The 18,028-nt window shown below is 35.0% G+C and overlaps 1 protein-coding gene across 3 annotated transcripts in view; it reads left to right on the forward strand.

The window, feature by feature from the left end:
* The window catches only part of LOC142983172 (uncharacterized), a 34,618-nt gene extending 18,926 nt beyond the window's left edge, over nt 1-15,692 (forward strand). For all 3 annotated transcript variants that reach the window (XM_076130052.1, XM_076130051.1, XM_076130053.1), the window contains 4 exons: nt 4,388-4,497; nt 5,077-5,235; nt 14,742-14,853; nt 15,478-15,692. In XM_076130052.1, the coding sequence (XP_075986167.1) occupies nt 4,388-4,497; nt 5,077-5,235; nt 14,742-14,853; nt 15,478-15,659 (563 nt within the window). In that variant the 3' untranslated portion in view covers nt 15,660-15,692. The remainder of the gene's footprint in view (nt 1-4,387; nt 4,498-5,076; nt 5,236-14,741; nt 14,854-15,477) is intronic.
* Nucleotides 15,693-18,028: the final 2,336 nt, after the last annotated feature.

Consider the following 18,028-nt stretch of genomic DNA (forward strand, 5'->3'; position numbering starts at 1 on the left):
TGTTAACATACAGTAAGCTAACAAACTCGCTTGTTGTTGTCGTATGGTTAGTGGTCAACCTAGTGTCAAAGTTGTTCAAGCCCGAAGGCCTTTGACGTGGCTTAACGACTGTTATCTTAATTGACAACAACCGGGACCGACTTTTAACGTGCCCTCCGAAGCACGGAGACGCCCAGTTCAATACCACTATGCGGTCACCCATCTACGGAATGACCCCGCCAAGGGTCGCTTAACCCACATATCGTTTACCGACCGGTGAGCAAATGAATAAATGATTTGATTTTTAATGTAGATTGAGCTTATTTTGAATAGTGAAAATAACGTACATATTATTATGTATGTATAAATTATTTAAAAACAGAAATAGTCAATACGATTAGATAGCTCATACTAAGTACTTAGTATGTCATCGCAAATTATTTAAGTGTCTTCAAAGATAGTCATAACATATTTCAGTATTGTTTAGTAAATACTTGCGAAATATTACATCATATCAGTAATTATTGTTGAAAAATTACATCACGTAATGAAATAGTTTTTTATTCTTACTAGCTTTCGGCCCGCAGCTTTGACATTTCTCCCCCTCCGGGATAGAATTTTCGAAAATCTCTTTTAGTGCTTCTCTACACTTCCTAAGGAATCTTCATACCTAACTTTTTACGCTCGGTAGTTTCGGCTGTTCGTTGTCTATCAGTCAGACGATGGCTCAAAAACAGAAGAGTTTTATATAAATACTAACTGACTCGCGCTGCTTCGCTTTCGTCACAAAAGAGAGAGTAGGTCATAATTTTTTAAACAAATTTATCTGGTGCTCTACTCCTATTGGTCATAGCGTAATGTTAACCTATAGCCTTCCTTAATAAATAGGCTATCCAACAGTATTTTTTCGATCCGCGCCAGTAGTTCCTGAGATTAGCGCGTTCAAATAAACAAACAAACGAACTCTACAATTTTATATTATTAGTATAGATACTAGCTGACCCGGAAAGCGTTGTTTTGCCATATAAATTAAAACATAATGTTAAGGATGGACATCCCTTATCACTAAGGGGTATACAAAATAGATGTTGGTCATCACACAAAGATTTGTCCCGGGCGGTATTCGAACCCGCCACACGCGGCGCTGCAAAAACGGCGAGGTGACTCACTTTAACCACTGCGACAAACGTGCAGTTATTACCAGGATCGAAAAACATCAAACATTTTACATTTAACACGTCGAAAACATCAGCAAGAGTGAACGATATTACAACAAAACATCTATAAAGACGAAACAAAACCGTGCGACCATTGTTTTTGAAAAACAAAACAAAAAACATACCAAGGTGTAGAAAAACAATCACCATTCACCTTCCATTCTCTCCCTTGTACTTTGAAATTAAAACGATATCAAAATGCTGCTTTTATATTAAGGCTCTTGCTAGAAAATGTTTCAAAGAAAACTCGACAATTGTAAGTATTGCGATTTGGTGTGACACAGTTTTTGTTTTGTTTCTGTTTGTTTTGTAAAATCAATTAATAATTGTTTTTTTTACTGCCTCTATGTTGTGGTCAAATACACTACGTATTTGATTGTCGATGGCTTGGATTCGATTCACGGGTCGGTAAATTACTATTTACATATGGTAATTTCTCAGTAGGAGCTCGGAGTTTGGTAACGTGCCCAGTAAATGGCATATGCTCGCTCGCTATTACATGGGACTAACTTTGTTTATTGCGGAACGTGGTTGTATTCTATATACTGTCATTTTCATCAATAGAAATATTTAATAATTTTAGAAATTGGTAGAAACATGGCGATGCCATCGCATTATGTATTTAGACAACATTATTCTGCCCGAAATTGGAGTTTGGTCAGAATAATGTTCTAGTACATACTATTGCTTTATGCTACGCATGCGCAGTTGCATGCGTAGTTCTTGTAAAGGTGTTAGAACTCATTTGTAAAAGCTCTAGTTTTAAATTCAGCCGAGTGTGGTTTTTTTAATGAGGGTGTGTTCCGAGCTTTAGCGTTTCTCGTTAGTTTGAAAAGTTTAGTTGACAGCGATATTGCTAGCGGCTCGCTTCTCTTAGCACAAAAAGGGTTTAGGCCCTAAGTCCACCACAATGATTAGAAAGTTGGGGACTTTGTGCATATTTAGTAGTAAGCCTTGCCTCTTGGCCCGCATGATTGATCTATACTTACTAATATTATAAAGCTGAAGAGTTTGTTTGTTTGTTTGAGTGCGCAAATCTCAGAACCTACTGGTCCGATTTGAAAAAATATTTTAGTGTTAGGCTAGTTAAGACTATAGGCTATATTATATCATCATGCCACGACCAATAGAAGCAGAGTACCAGTAAAAAATGTTACAAAAACGGGGTTAATTTTGACTCATTCTCTCTTATGTGACGCAAGCGAAGTTGCGCAGGTCAGCTAGTCTATAATAAAATAAATAAATCTAACCCATTAGTGTCCTACTGCTGGGCAAGGGTCTCCTCCCGTAATGAGGGAGGAGGTAGGCCTTGAGTCCACTACGCTGGCAAAGTGCGGGCTGGTTACTTTGCATGCCCTCAATAAATGTAATAAACAAATTTTTAGGCATGCAAGGTTTCATCACGACGTTTTCCTTCACCGTTAGAGCATGTGATCATTATTTCTAATACACACATAACTTCGAAAAGTCATTGGTGTGTTGCCAGTAAATATAAGTATAAAATATATGTTTTATTTTTTATTTATAGCAACTAAAAAGATACATCATTTGTAAATAAAAATAACGTTTAAAATATTACGGTTCATGAGATACAGCCTAGTGGCAGACATACAGACAGACAGCGAAGTCTCAGTAATAGGGTCCCGTTTTTACCGTTTGGGTACGGAACCCAACATTTTTCAGTTTTTGATATTTTTGTTTAAAAAACTTGTGGTGACCGCTGATTATAATCAAGATTGAATGAGCATGCCATGAAATTAATTAAACTCGTATAATTTTAGTTATTTTTATCCTAATGTGAAAAACATCCTTTGTAATTCGAGACATGTTGTTTTTTTTTGTAAATGGGATATATTGATGTACAAAGCTATATGCAATTCGTGTATACAAAATGTATTAAAACTATTTACAAATAAACGGACACAAAGTACAATCTGACCCGAAACAATTATCATTCATATTATATTGGTTCTAAGAAGGAATCGAACCCACGATCTCCCGACACACTAGTAGTGGCGTGGCAACCGCCTTAACACCTGCGCCATGGAGCCATTTTTTCCCATTCTTATCACACCACAAAAGTTAAAAAAAAAATCTAAACATTCAACAAACTTCGACAGCTAGCGACATCTATTATCCATTTATGGAAACTTTGACAAAAGAGCCCGCAATTCGCGCGCAAGTTGCCACTTTACCTTTTTTTATTTTTTTCTTTTAAAAGTGCTCGGGCTAATTTCATTATGGCCGACTTCCAGTCGAGTTTGCGTAACGATATTTGTATTTTAAAAGAACTTTTTTCGTAGTGTCAGAAAGGTGGGAGTATTTTTTTGTTTCAGGCGCTTCTCAGTTTATTTTTTCGCTTTGGAATTGAAGTTTTGTTTGGTAATAAGTGAAAAGATAATATTAGAGTTATATTTTTGTTCATGAGTTTCTCTATAACTCTAACGGCTGAAACGGTTTGAATATATTTTATGAACTTGAAAACTATTACAATATGGAATAATGTTTAAAAACATCGACGTTTGTTCATGTGTGTCTGTTTTAATATAAAAATGGCTAACCAATTTGGATGAATTTGATTGATTGAGAAATCAAGGCCTAGGAAATAACACAATTTCGTTTAGTTTACTTATGAGACACAAGTAGCTATGAATTTATATTTTTTGTTTAAAATACGTATATCCAATAATCCGAGATCAAATAAAACAGCCACCTTTACACACACACTCTATCGCGCATGAAACAACAATCGCGCGTGAAAGAGCGCGCGTGTAATAGGAAAGGAAAGACCACGCGCCGCGCTCATCTGTCAAGCCCGCGAAGAAAATTGCGAGCGAAGAGCGCGCTGCTTTCCCGCGCGTAATCCTTAACGCTCCTAAGAACGTGCGATAGAGTGTGTGTGTAAAGGTGGCTATTGTCCACTTAAAATACTATCTACTTCTTTACATAGATCATTTAATTTTGACTGCCTCCGGGGCGCAGTGGCTTAGGTCACCACGCCCCTACCATTACGTCGGGAGGTCGTGGGGTCGATTCCCACACGGACAATTATTTGCACGAACCACAAATAATTGTTTCGGGTCTAGTTGTACATTGTGTCCGTTGTTTGTATGTTTGTAAAAGTCCCCGCGACACAAGAGCAATTCTTAGAGTTTTCTTTAAAAAAATAATAGCTTGAATGTTTTTTCCAGGTGGCAGATGCACGCTACTGTCAGGGAAGCAGATTGAACCAAAAGACATCCTAGTCTTCCTAGGCAAAGGGAATTTACATGTCATGGACGGCAACGAACAGTTACATAGGGTGAGTCTAAAACATGTTTCAATTTTAAACTATCGCGACTTGTATCCATAATATAGTTTTTGTTTGTCGTATGGTTAAGCAACCCTTGGCGCGGTCATTCCATAGATGGGTGACCGCATAGTGGTATTTGAACTGAGCGTTTCCGTGCTTCGGAGGGCACGTTTAAATTAGGTCCCGGTTGTTATACACTACGATAACAGTCGTTAAACCATGTCGAAGGCCTGCGGGTTGCTTAAACAACTTTGGCACTAGGTTGACCACTAACCATACCCGAGACCTCTTGAAACTGCCTTATGATTGCGCTGCAGAGACAGCTCATTAGCTTAGTAAAACATACTTTCTTTATAATAAGCATTGCCATTCAACATGACAATGCTGCCAGCCTTCTGGGCACGTTACCCGAGGACGGCGATGCGGAGATATTGTATGATGCCTTATTTTAATTTTATTTAATTCCTTTATTTTTTTTTCGTTTGTACATATAAAATTAATATTTAATGTATTAATTTAATGTATAGTTTAATTATTATTGTTTAAAGTTAGATTTACTAAATAAAGAATTAAAAACTTTCTTTGCAGATCAACAGTGTTATTCTACACGAGAACTACACGGAGAGAGACGGCACAGCGATCAATGACCTCGCACTCCTGGTCATGGAAGACCCCACCAGCTTGGAGGGGAACATACAAAAGGCTTGCATACATACGGATGATGGAGAGGACCTTGAAGAAGCCGCTGTAAGTGGTTTTCTCTTACTTGTCATGGAAGATATATACCCTCTTATTCATAAAAATATGTGAAGTTATGAAAGGCTTATAAAGTGTTTTGTTTCTTTCACTCCTTAGCAAAATGAAAAAGACAAAACATATTTTAGGAGTGTTTTAACTGAAATAGGTTTATAGTGTGTTTATGAATAAGAGGCATAGTTTTTAAGTTTTACTGCCTCCGTGGCGCAGTGGGTAAAGTCGCTACGCAAATACCATTGCGTGGAGGGATCGTGGGTTCGATGCCTACACGGTACAATTATTAGTGCAATTCAAATAGTTAAACAAATAGTTGTATCGTGCTTGGTTGTACTTTATGTCCGTTGTTTGTATGTTTGTAAAAGTCCCCGCGACACAAGAGCAATTCTTAGAGAGGAAGTTGTCTTATAAAAAAAAGTTTATAAAAAATATCTACTCAAACGCCGGAAAGCCGGAGTTCCCTAACTCCCATAACCTAGTGGGAAGGCTTAACCGGTGAAAGAGACACACCGTCCCGGGGTAACAACTGGAAATACAAGTAGGAAGAAAATTCCCAGTTGTCACCTCAGACAGTGCTAGACGAGACAACTGAGAATATATCACAGAAACAATATGTAAGTGCGAGCGAGAGAGTCTGATGATATTACTTAACTAGCTGACCCGCGCAACTTCGAGAGAGAATGGGTCATAATTTTCCCCGTTTTTGTAACACTTTTTACTGATACTCTGCTCCTATTAGTTGTAGCGTGATGATATTTACCATATACCGTTCCTCGATAAATGGGCTATCTAACACTGAAATAATTTTTCAAATCGGACCGGTAGTTCCCGAGATTAGCGCGTTCAAAGATAAAGAGATAAAGATAAAGATATTTATTTGCTCAAAACATGTGTGGTTTACATAAGTTGTTAGTTACATATCAGGGCGTATCAACATGTTTTACCAATAATTGGCATGCAAATGTTAGGTGGAATAATAATAAAAAAATAATAATAATAATAGGTACGTAGTTTTATACAACATCAATAATTTAAGGTAATATGAGCAGAAATGATTAATGTAAATATGTCAGTTAATGAGATGTCATCACAATAATGTCAAAATAATGTAAATAATAAAGATAATAAAAATAATTCAAAATGTCAATATTTAACATAAAATTACTAAAATGTATCATTCAGATATTCGTTAATATTATAATAGCATTTTTTCGATAACATATCTTTAACTTTATTTTTAAACATATCAATATTTAAATTCTTCAATTGTTTCGGTAATTTATTATAAATTTTCGGTGCCATGCAGAGTATACTATCACCCATAAGGGCAGTTTTAGCGCTGTATAAGCGCAGGCGATCATTGTCGCGCCTGTTGCGTTGCACAGTATCACACAGGCGCGGAAAAAGCGTTGGGTTCTTTTTTACAAACATGCATGTTTCAAGGATGTATAGTGATGGTAACGTCAATATATTGTGCTTCAGAAAGTATGGTTGGCAGCTATCGGTTACTTTTAATCTGAACATAGCACGCACACATCGCTTTTGCAATTTGAATGCTAACATTTTATTAGTTGAGTTGCCCCAGAAAATAATGCCATACCTTAGGATAGAAGCTACTAGTCCATGATATGCTACGAGTAGTGTTTCTAAGGTCACCGTTGGTGATAGTTTATATAAAGCATATGACGACTTACTTAGTCTATCGCAAAGATATTGAATGTGCTCTTTCCAATTTAGTTTTTTATCTATAATTAAACCAAGGAATTTAGTGCTGTCTACTTGTTTTATTGTCGTGTTGTCGTATTTTATTTCTATTGCTGATGGAGTGTTTACACGCTGGCTGAAGTGCATTATATTGGTTTTATTTAAATTTATTTTCAAATTATTATTGTTCAGCCATAATATTGTTGATGTCAAAGTATTGTTAATGTCAAATTCGTAAGTGTCAAGGTTGTTACAAGCTATAGTCAAAGTACTGTCGTCAGCGAATAGAGTCATCGGTTGTTTGGTGGTGCTAGGTAGGTCATTTATGTAAATGACAAATAAGAGTGGGCCAAGCACACTCCCTTGCGGAATGCCATACCTAATTTGGCGCTCATTAGATGCGTGCAGCACCTCTGTTTTTGTGCTGTTATTTAATTTAGATACCACTGTTATTTGAGTCCTATTCGTTAGGTACGATTCTACCAGTGCCAAGACATTTCCTCTGACGCCGTAGCACTCAAGTTTGTTTGTTAGGATTTTAAAATCTACATAATCGAAGGCCTGGGTCATGTCGCAGTATATAGAACAAACTTGAGTTCGTTTGTCTATGTTTGTCATAATATTTTGCAAAAAATCATATATGGCCATATTAATTGACATATTTTGCCTAAAACCTTTTTGTTGGGGACAAAATATGCGCTTTTTATCAAAATATGTATAGATTTGATTATATATATATTTTTCAAATATTTTGGACATAATTGATATCAGTGCGATTGGCCTATAGTTTTCAGTCAGTTCCTTACTGGCTTTTTTATGCAGAGGCTTAATTATGGAAGTTTTAAGACTTTCAGGAAAAATGCCCTGACTTATACATAGGTTCAGTATATAGCTCAGGTGATGGCATATCAAATGGCCTATACATTTTATTATATTTGTTGCTATTTCATCGCGGCCTACACTTTTAGTATTTTTCAGTAGTTTTATTATATTAAGTATGTCGGTTGGTGTAGAGGGTGACATAAACATCGAATTTTTCATCGGTTTTATAAGCGATGTGGCTTTTGTTCCATAATGTGGCAATGGTACAACTCTGTCAACAAAATAATTATTAAAAGTATTTGCAATTATTAAAGGGTCCGTTATATATTTATTGTCAAGTTTAATTTTTTGTATATTGTCATTTGGAATATGATATTGTTTATTATTAATTATTTGCCATGTCGTTTTGCTTTTATTAGTGGAAGTGTTAATTTTGTAGCAATTTTGAGCTCGTTTTGTCAGTGCGATAATTTTTTTGAATAATTTATTATATTTTTTATAATTCATAAAATTATTTTGTGTATGTTTTTGACGATATTGCCATAAGAGGTGACGTTTCTTTCTGCTGCATGTTTTGATGCCTTGTGAAATCCATCGTGGTTTTTTATTTACATGAATGGTTATCATACGGGATGGAAAACATAGATCATAAAACAATTTAAATTGATTTATAAACACGTCATATGCTTTATTAGCATCATCCATTTGGTAGATTTCGCTAAAGGATAAATTTTCGAGACAATGTTTGAATTTAATAATGTTTTCTGTTGAATAGTCACGTTGTTTCTTTCGCCAGTATTTAAGAAGACATTTATTTTTAATTGGGCATGCTAATAATTGCGCAGTGTGGTCAGATAGGGCTAATTCTAATATTTCAGTTTTACATGGCCTTTGGAAAGTATGTGCTATATTATCAATACATGTTAGATTTTTTAAGCGTGTTGGTTTATTAAAAGCTAATTTTAAATTAAAATTGTTTAGAAGGCACTTGAACTCTGTTGTAATATTATTTGTTTTCAGGACATCGATATTGAAATCACCAGCTATCACTATATTTTCATATTTATGTTTACTAACTTCTAACAAAACTTGTTCTAATTTTCTAAAGAATATGTGTAGCATACCTGGATTTGGCGTCCTATAGATACATACAATTGCCAATTTGTATTCTATTATTTCTACTGCACAACATTCAAAAATACCCATTTGTGAGTATTTAGCAACCTGTGTTAATTCCTTACAACAAAGCCCTATTCTTAATAGTATACATGCTCCGCCTCTTTTATTATTTGTCCTACTGTAATAGGCAGCCAAATAGTAATTGGGCAAATCAAGCAGGGCCTCATAGCCTGATAACATAAAGTGTTCCGTGACACATATCACATCCACGGATTTCCTTTTATCTAATAGTTCATTAATACAAACAGAGAGGGTATCACTTTTACATAATAAACCGGCTATATTTTGGTGTAAAATATATAAATATTTACTATAGAAAAAAATTGTTATCATTATTAATTGTAATGTCATCATATTCATTAAATTGTAAATTTGATTGTAAATTTGATTTATAGTAATCAGTACATGGTACATTGTCTTCACAGTCATTAGTATAATATTTTAAGTTGTCAAAAATATTTTTAATGCCATAATTATTTAAATGTCCATTCAATTTAGAGTACATAGTATAGTCCCAAGATAAGTCTAAGTTAGAGTCAAGTATTGTGGCATAGCGGTGGGTGTGCACATCAAGATAAAGTAAGTTATTAAAGGTCTCAACTCTCCAGTTAAACATTACACTATGATTGTTGAGTTTGTATGTTGGTAGACATAGTATTATATTTGTATGTTGAAGTTTTGATAAAGTTTCCCGTATGTTAAATATAATATCAAAATAATTATAAGTTTTTTTAAAATCCTCATGCCCAATCATAATAACACAATAATCATTTTTAGTGTATGTTACAATTTTTTTGTGCAGATTTTGTATGAGATATTGGATACTACAATTTGGCGTAAGATAATGGCAAACCTGTCTGTTTGGATATGAATCTTTGGCAATTGATAGAATTTTATTTTTGTTGTTGCTACTTAAAATACAAATTTTATGTTTTATATTTGGTTCATGCTGTTTATTCTTCTTTTTCGAGTTCACAATTACAGTCTGTGTTGGTGGAATTTCCTTTAGTGTCGCTATATTCGGTGTTGGGGAACTTGCTGCAATTTCAGTGTTCGGTATGCCGGTCTTGGTTAGAGTATTAGGTGTTTCTCCTCTCTCCTCAAAGCTAAAGTTTATAGCGCCTTGCGCTTTTGTCATAGGTTGTTCGGTTTGTGCGTTACTTTTTGTGGGCGTCAGATTTCTATTCAATAACTTGATTTTACGTTTGCGGCTTGAGGCGGGTGTCATATTTATTATGTCAGTTGAATTTATTTTCTTGTACGTTTCTATAAGATTTTTGCATTTTTGAAGATCAGATTTCAGTCTCATGTTTTCGGCATTTAAGTTTTCTATTTCAGCATGGGCGCTTTCCATACTGTTGGACAATTCCTGCAATTTTTCCTGTAATTCTAGTACGGTTTGGCTGCTGTTAAGGGAAGAGTCTCGAAGACTATACATTGTTGTGTCAAACAATGCAGTGTGATCTGCAGATATATCGTTGAGCGAGCTAGTTTTGCGATGTTTACGAATGGTAATATTTGATTCCATTTTTATTATAAAGCGCCACCTTTTGTTACACTGTGTAAGCTTATCGATCGATCGATAGTTAGGAGCTTAACGGTTTGGTGTTGGCACTATTCCTCGCTAGATGGCAGTCAACTCAATTATTAGCGGTTATAGTATTGCTATTATCCACGGGGTGCGCTACTTTCTTTGCCAAAGGTTTGAATATTTTTTCTTAACGGATAGATTATATGTCGATTTTTCAATTTGTCGTGTAATAGTCAATTATGTGTGTATTCTAAGTGTGATATATTGCGTACCTTGTTTATGTATGGTCCAAAACGCCTAATAATATACACTTCACACGAGATTTTGTACATTCACTTGAAAATTGTTCCGTCACATATAGTTTAAGTTTTTTGTCACAATTTCTGTTCAGTTTTTGTAGAAAACAGTTTTACGTCACTATTGCACAGTTATGTCACTAAATAATTGTTCAGTTATCCGAAAACTTTGAGATAAGTATTTTTAAATGATTATTGTCGCGAGCACAAACGCAGGCCAATGTTTACTTTGCAGCGCCACCTGGCGGATAGTTGAAACAAACAAACTCTTCAGCTTTATAATATTAGTATAGATTTATACTCTCAACTTTCAGTCTATAAAGCGTTTCTTATGAAATAACATGAAATAAGTAGAAATTTTCGCCAAATAAACATAATGTTGTGATATAAAATTTGGCTCGCGTCCATATCAGCGTCGTATAGACTATGTGGTACTCATTGAAAATTCTCGCTGTGTATAATAAAATTAATTATTTTAACCTCTTATTTTACGTGTCTTTATAGTACACGAATTGGGCACGACATGAATATTTTGAAAAATACTTATACTAATATTATAAATGCGAAAGTAACTCTGTTTGTCTGTCTGTCTGTTACTCAATCACGTCTTAACTACTGAACCAACTTGCATGAAATTTGGTATGGAGATATTTTGATACCCAAGAAAGGACATAGGCTACTTTTTACCCCGGGAAAATGACGCATTCCCATTGTAAATTTCAGGTGGCGGACGAAGTCGCGGGTAAAAGCTAGTAAATTATAATTTGCTTACATACATCCCAACTAGCACACAAGCGCTATAACAAGCTGTACAATGGCCGGTTAAAGGATTTTTATAACGCCTTAGGCTCCTTAGTAAGAAGTATAGTGGTTCTATAAGCGGCTACAGATCTCTTGTAGCGTCAAATAGGCCCATACTGTCCAGCTTATAGCGCGACATTGGATCTACAGTGGTCGTAAATAGTAATTATAATAGTACGTAGTATAGTAGTAATACAGGAGCGCTAAAATAAGATGAAGGTGGTATAATCGCGCTACAAGAGCTTTTTCGCAGCTTCGTGGCGCTTACCAGCTGTTGTACAGAGGTGGTTAGCGCCACGAGCGTTCGAAAAAGCTCTTGCAGCGCGATTATACCACCTTTACCTTATTTTAGCGCTACTGTGTAACGGTTATAAATGCTAACGCTCTAAATTAGTAATATAGTCGGTTTATTATGGTGTAAACTAAATATATTTTTTTAAAATGAATCATCAGTGACAAATGAGGAGACATTTTATTTTTACGGATTGGATTATTAAAATAACAAGTAGTCTATCGCTTTTATTTCTTTGTGTACGTGATATGAAAGTGCCAGTTCAAGTTTGCTGTCAATATATATGTATATTATCGTCAATATTTTCATGCGCCCTCAAAATATTCAGTTTTAAGTGCAAAAATTATATAGATATGTGGATTTGGAAATTGTATTTTGAACATAAATAAGACTTTGAGGGTTACAGATAATTTAATTAGGGTTATAGGTAATAAAAAATGATTTTAATTATGTTAACGTTACCAGGCTATAGATTTATATGATCTTCAAAAGATCGTAATAACCTCAAAAAATATGTTTACCAAATGCTATAATGGCGTCTCGATCAAGCAGCTCTCAGAGTTGGTTACATCTGCTCTAGCGCCTTAAGCTGTACAAAGGCTCTAGTGTTTGCTGTTGTAGACCTCAAGGTTTTGCAGTTGTGGCATAGGAGTGCTTCAATATAATTGTTTTGGTCGCACACCAGCATTTTACTCGTACTTTTAGGGGTCAATTTATTTTATTTTATTTTATTTTATTTTATTTTATTTTATTTTATTTTATTTTATTTTATTTTATTTTATTTTATTTTATTTTATTTTATTTTATTTTATTTTATTTTATTTTATTTTATTTTATTTTATTTTATTTTATTTTATTTTATTTTATTTTATTTTATTTTATTTTATTTTATTTTATTTTATTTTATTTTATTTTATTTTATTTTATTTTATTTTATTTTATTTTATTTTATTTTATTTTATTTTATTTTATTTTATTTTATTTTATTTTATTTTATTTTATTTTATTTTATTTTATTTTATTTTATTTTATTTTATTTTATTTTATTTTATTTTATTTTATTTTATTTTATTTTATTTTATTTTATTTTATTTTATTTTATTTTATTTTATTTTATTTTATTTTATTTTATTTTTTCTTTAAAAACAGTTGACAGACTGAACCACCACTGCACCTATGTAAATATATTATGATAATAATTTTAAGCTTTAGTATAAAGGTATATTACTCGGTTATAGCGCTTTAGGTGCTTAACATAATTCTGTAATCCCCATGGCTGTAAAAATGTTTCGAATGATACCTTATTCATCTATTTGCCGTACAGAAGCCATATAAATATCTGATATAACGCTCAAGGCGCTATTAAAGACCTACGCAACTCTTTTATAGATGAGTAATACACTAGCCCTAAAAAAATCTGTTATAGAACCTAAGGCATTACAAAAAGCTTATTTACGCTCTTGAGCGCTATAAGCGCAACGCATAACTCCGTTTAAACTCCTTTATCTCCTAAAGTCCCCTTATACAGTTAACGGTGTTATAGAAGATTCCATTAACTCAGTTATACTTCCCTAGGCTGTCTAGCGATGCAATTACATGCTCATATATCACTATAAGTCATTAGTTTCCTACTAAACGGCTACTGTCCCGCCTAGCTGTTAAAGGGTTTTTTAAATAGCTAGTATACAACTTATAGAGAATTGTACAGCATTTGAACGACTCTTATGCAACTATCAGGCTGTATAACGACTGTATAAGCAGCTTGTGTGCTAGTTGGGATACATATTAAAGTATTGAAATATCGCGGCTCGTACACATAATAACAGCAACCCTTACACAGACACACTATCGCGTGTTCTTAGGAGCGTACAGGATTACGCGCGGGAAAGCCTGCGCGCTCTTCGCTTGCGATTTTCTTCGCGGACTTGACAAATAATCGCAGTGCGTTGTATTTCCTTTCCAGTACACAGCTTTTATAGATAGAGCAATAGAGTATGTGTAAAGGGGGCTATTAAATTGCTTAATTAGCGATCTTTAGCTTTCTTTCCAGTAAGCAGCCACGTATTTTTTCTTAAACATAAGCTTAAATCTTATATGCACAGATTGTCGATAGTGATGAATCCTCAAATCAATAGATTTCTAGAGGTATTTTATAAACTCGTACGCTGCAAATTAAATATTGAATGTTTTTATGGTAAAAATATATACTTACAACATGCATCTGAATTACAATTCTTAAATTATTACTGTTTTCAGAATTATGGCACAGATTGTTTAGAATTTGTATAGAGAAATATTTTAGAAATTATAGGTAACCCCCGGTTTCTTGAAGTACATTTAGCGGGGGTTAGTTGAGTAACTAAACCTTGGGCAACGTGGAATGTCGTATCGTCACCGTATCGTGTCGCTACCGTGTCGTGTCGTTACCGTGTCGTTTAAATATACGTGTACTATTTAATGTCGCAGTTAATAATTTAGCAAGACCGCAAGTTTGTGCGAATAGTTTTTATTGGTTTACGAGCCTTAAATGAAGTGTCTTGTTATTTATGAAACTTTATCTCTGTTTATTAGTGTAACACAATAGATTGTGAAATGTGGAATATTATATTTTGAATTTATAAAAAATATATATTTTTTTGGATATTTGTTTTTAAGGGATGTGTTGAAATAGCGGCGTTTTTTTATTGCTATTTCACCCCTATTAGTCAGAGCGTTCCGCAATAAGTGGTATGTTCAATACAAAAATCATTTATAATCAGCATTGCGTACGTCATTAAATTAAAAATAACGAAAGTTATAGTTTTTGAAAGAGTTCGTCTAACACTGCCTGTATTACGGTAAATAGACTTAATAATAATTATATTTATTGCTACAGACAACAGCGTGGGGACCATCCGGCCATCTTCTGCCGATATTCTTCGAGAAGGAGAAGAGTGATCTTTGCTTCGACAGAGATGACAATATCTTCTGTGCAACTTATGGATTGAGTAAGTTTTACAAAACAATTTTGTTTGGTCGGGGAAAAAGTCTTTTCGCATTATAGTATGTATGCACTTGTCATAAAATGTATTTGGCTTCAAGAATCACAAATGACATACACGGTTCATTAGGTTCCTTTCAGTGAGCTCGTGAGGTACCCAAATATCGAGCTGTTTTGTGTAGAGAAAAGGTTTTATTACAAGTTCATACATAATATATCAGCCTAGCCTTTCTTCCAACTATGTTGGAGTCGGCTTCCAGTTTCACTTGATGCAGGTATCGGTACTCCAGAACCCAAGTACTCTGGATTATATATTAATACGTTTCGCCATTAAAAATATTAGTCCCATATTATTATTCATATTTAAACTGCACGTTTGGCGCAGCGGTTAAAGTGGTCACCGTAGCGCCGCGTGTGGTGGGTTCGAATCTCACCCGAGACAAATCTTTGAGTGATGAGCGCGAGTATTTGCTCTGAGCCCGGTTGTCAATTCATCTGTATAAGTATGTATTTAGAAGTATATAAGTATGTTTACCAGTTATTTGGTTGCCATAGTACAAGTTCTGCTTAGTTTGGAATCAAATGACCGTGTGTGAGTTGTCCAATAATATTTATTTATTTATTTCCCCAGATGTGCCGCTCTGTCCAAGTTACGGAGGCATATACGCCACAAAGCGGTCCTTCAAGTGGTGCCTTCAAGGAATATTCTACGGTGACCCGGCAGATAGGGGCATATGCTTTAATAAAAACGTCCTTTTTACATCATTGCATAAATATTACGAATGGATTTACAGTGTAATTGATAGTAATTAAGTAATTATGTGTGTTAAGAAATATATTTTTGTACAGAAGATTTAAAAAGTAGTTTAATTTTACCTTGTTTTGTGTGTTAAGTGACAAGAAATCTCTAATCGTTATATTAGGTGTCTTCATATATTTCAACTACTTACTAGAGAGCCTTCTGTACAAGTTTTGCGTCCGGCAGAGGTATATAAAATTTACAATTTAGAATTTTGCCTACACTTACGCAGCTGACAGTGCCCGGTTCAATACAGCTACTTTATTTTGGAAATACGCACGCAGGCGAAGGCTTTCTGCTAAGTTGTCGTACTATAACTAATATTCGCAAAAAAATCGATAATTTGTGATGACTCATAATTTTTAAACTTTCGATATAGTACACGCGAACACACATTTACTTTGAAATGCCTTACGTTTCGGCGCAGGCTGCACTTGCCGTGGTCGCAGGTTGATTAGTCAAGTTCGAGGTAAATGCTTGTTCGCGTTTATTCCCGTATCATCAACATAATATTTTATCTCACAGCCAGTTGTGCTCACTGTGTCATTGTATAGATGGGTGACCGCATTTGAACTGAGCGTCTCCGTGCTTCGGAGGGCACGAAAAAAGTCGGTCCCGGTTGTCGTCAATAAAGATAACAGTCTGTAAGCCACGTCAAAGGCCTTTCGGGCGGCTTGAACAACTTTGACACTAGGTTAACCACGAACCATTCGATAGATAGATCATATTATATATTTGCCATCAGACAAAATATGGTGGTGCCATAGACTTCATCCAAGGGAAAACATATATATTCGCTTAGCCTTTGTTCCAAACTATTTTGGAGTCGGCTTCCAGTCTTACCGGATGCAGCTGGATACCAGTGTTTTACATGGAGCGACTGCCTATCTGACCTCCACAACCCAGTTACTTGGGTATTAACACGATACCCTTCGGTAAGACTGGTTGTCAGACTTTCAAGCTTCTGACTACTGTTAACGACTGTCAAAGATCTTCGAAAATGACAGCACAATTTAACGTGCCTTCCGAAACACGGAGGAACTCGATATGTATAAGATGGTCACCCATCCACGGAACAACCTCGGCAAGCGTAGCTTAATCAGATCGATCCGTGCGGCTGTTGTAAACTAAGCCACGAGCCAAGGGAAAACGTAAGGTACCTTTTTGCAAAAGAACGGCTTCGCTGAGGAAGCCGCGAGCAGTAACTACGAGTAGTTATAAATACGGTAGGTACTTATTTCTTGATTTCCTTTGTGACGTTTTCAAATGGCCAATTATTATCGAGAAACAATGAACAGCGAAACAAATTATCATAGTAATCGATTATATTCACATACAAGTATTATACACACCTTACATAAGTTGTTTTCAAGGTCAAGATGTACTATTGATTTATTTCATTCGGAGAGTTTTTTAAACACATATCTTACAATTACGGCCTTAAGGAAACAGTATCCTATTATTTTTTTTAACGCCTACGTGGCGAAGTTGTTAAGGTTACCATGCCACCACCAGTGCATCGAGAGGTCTTGGGTTCGATTCCCACACGTAACAAATATTTGTGCGATCCACACATGATTGTGTCTGGTCTGGTTGTATTTTGTGTCCTTTTTTTCCATGCTTGTAAAAGTCCCCGCGACATAAAGAGTAAAGAGAGTCTTCTTTGAAAAAATAACACTTAAAACCGAAACCTGAACCAGTACTATATCACGAAAATTAAGATTTACTTGCTATTGGGTACTTGACAACATTCGAAACAGTTACTCTATACGAAATATCAAAAAAACATTATAGTATAGAAATACGGTGTAGTGACGTCACAGTTTCGTATTTTCGTTGGAATCAAATGGGTGCCCAAGAAAGTCTGCAATAATTACAATTTCAACGTTGTTTACAAAAACAAATTTTAGATGAACCGGAAATAGGGGTCGTTGGCTTGTAGACTGCCTTAAAAAGTGGCTGATAACAAAACACCGACTTGTGTTGGCGGTTCGTTGGCCTGTAGACTGCCTTGTCGCTGACATCAAATCGGCGACATTAGCCGGCCGGTCGGCGACTTTATTATTATTATTTATTTAGCAGGCATGCAGTAGTATACAACTGGTTAATGATTGTATCCTGGTAATTCGCTATGATGTAATCATTCATTAAATAAATATTTGTCCAGTCTATTTTTGATTGATTGACAGTTTCAGCTTCGACTACATTCTTTGGAAGTTTGTTCCACGCTCTGACAATTCGGTTTGACAAGAAGTGCTTGTGAGGATTGTTGTTCGACAAGCTGGTACACAGTTTTAAAGTTTTACGACTTCGTTGTATAGACTCCATTATACAGCGGCAGAATATTTCCTAAATAGAAATGTAAATACATTTAAAGTCATGC

The sequence above is a fragment of the Anticarsia gemmatalis genome, chromosome 23 (assembly GCF_050436995.1).
Source record: "Anticarsia gemmatalis isolate Benzon Research Colony breed Stoneville strain chromosome 23, ilAntGemm2 primary, whole genome shotgun sequence".
NCBI classification, from domain to species: Eukaryota; Metazoa; Arthropoda; class Insecta; order Lepidoptera; family Erebidae; genus Anticarsia; species Anticarsia gemmatalis.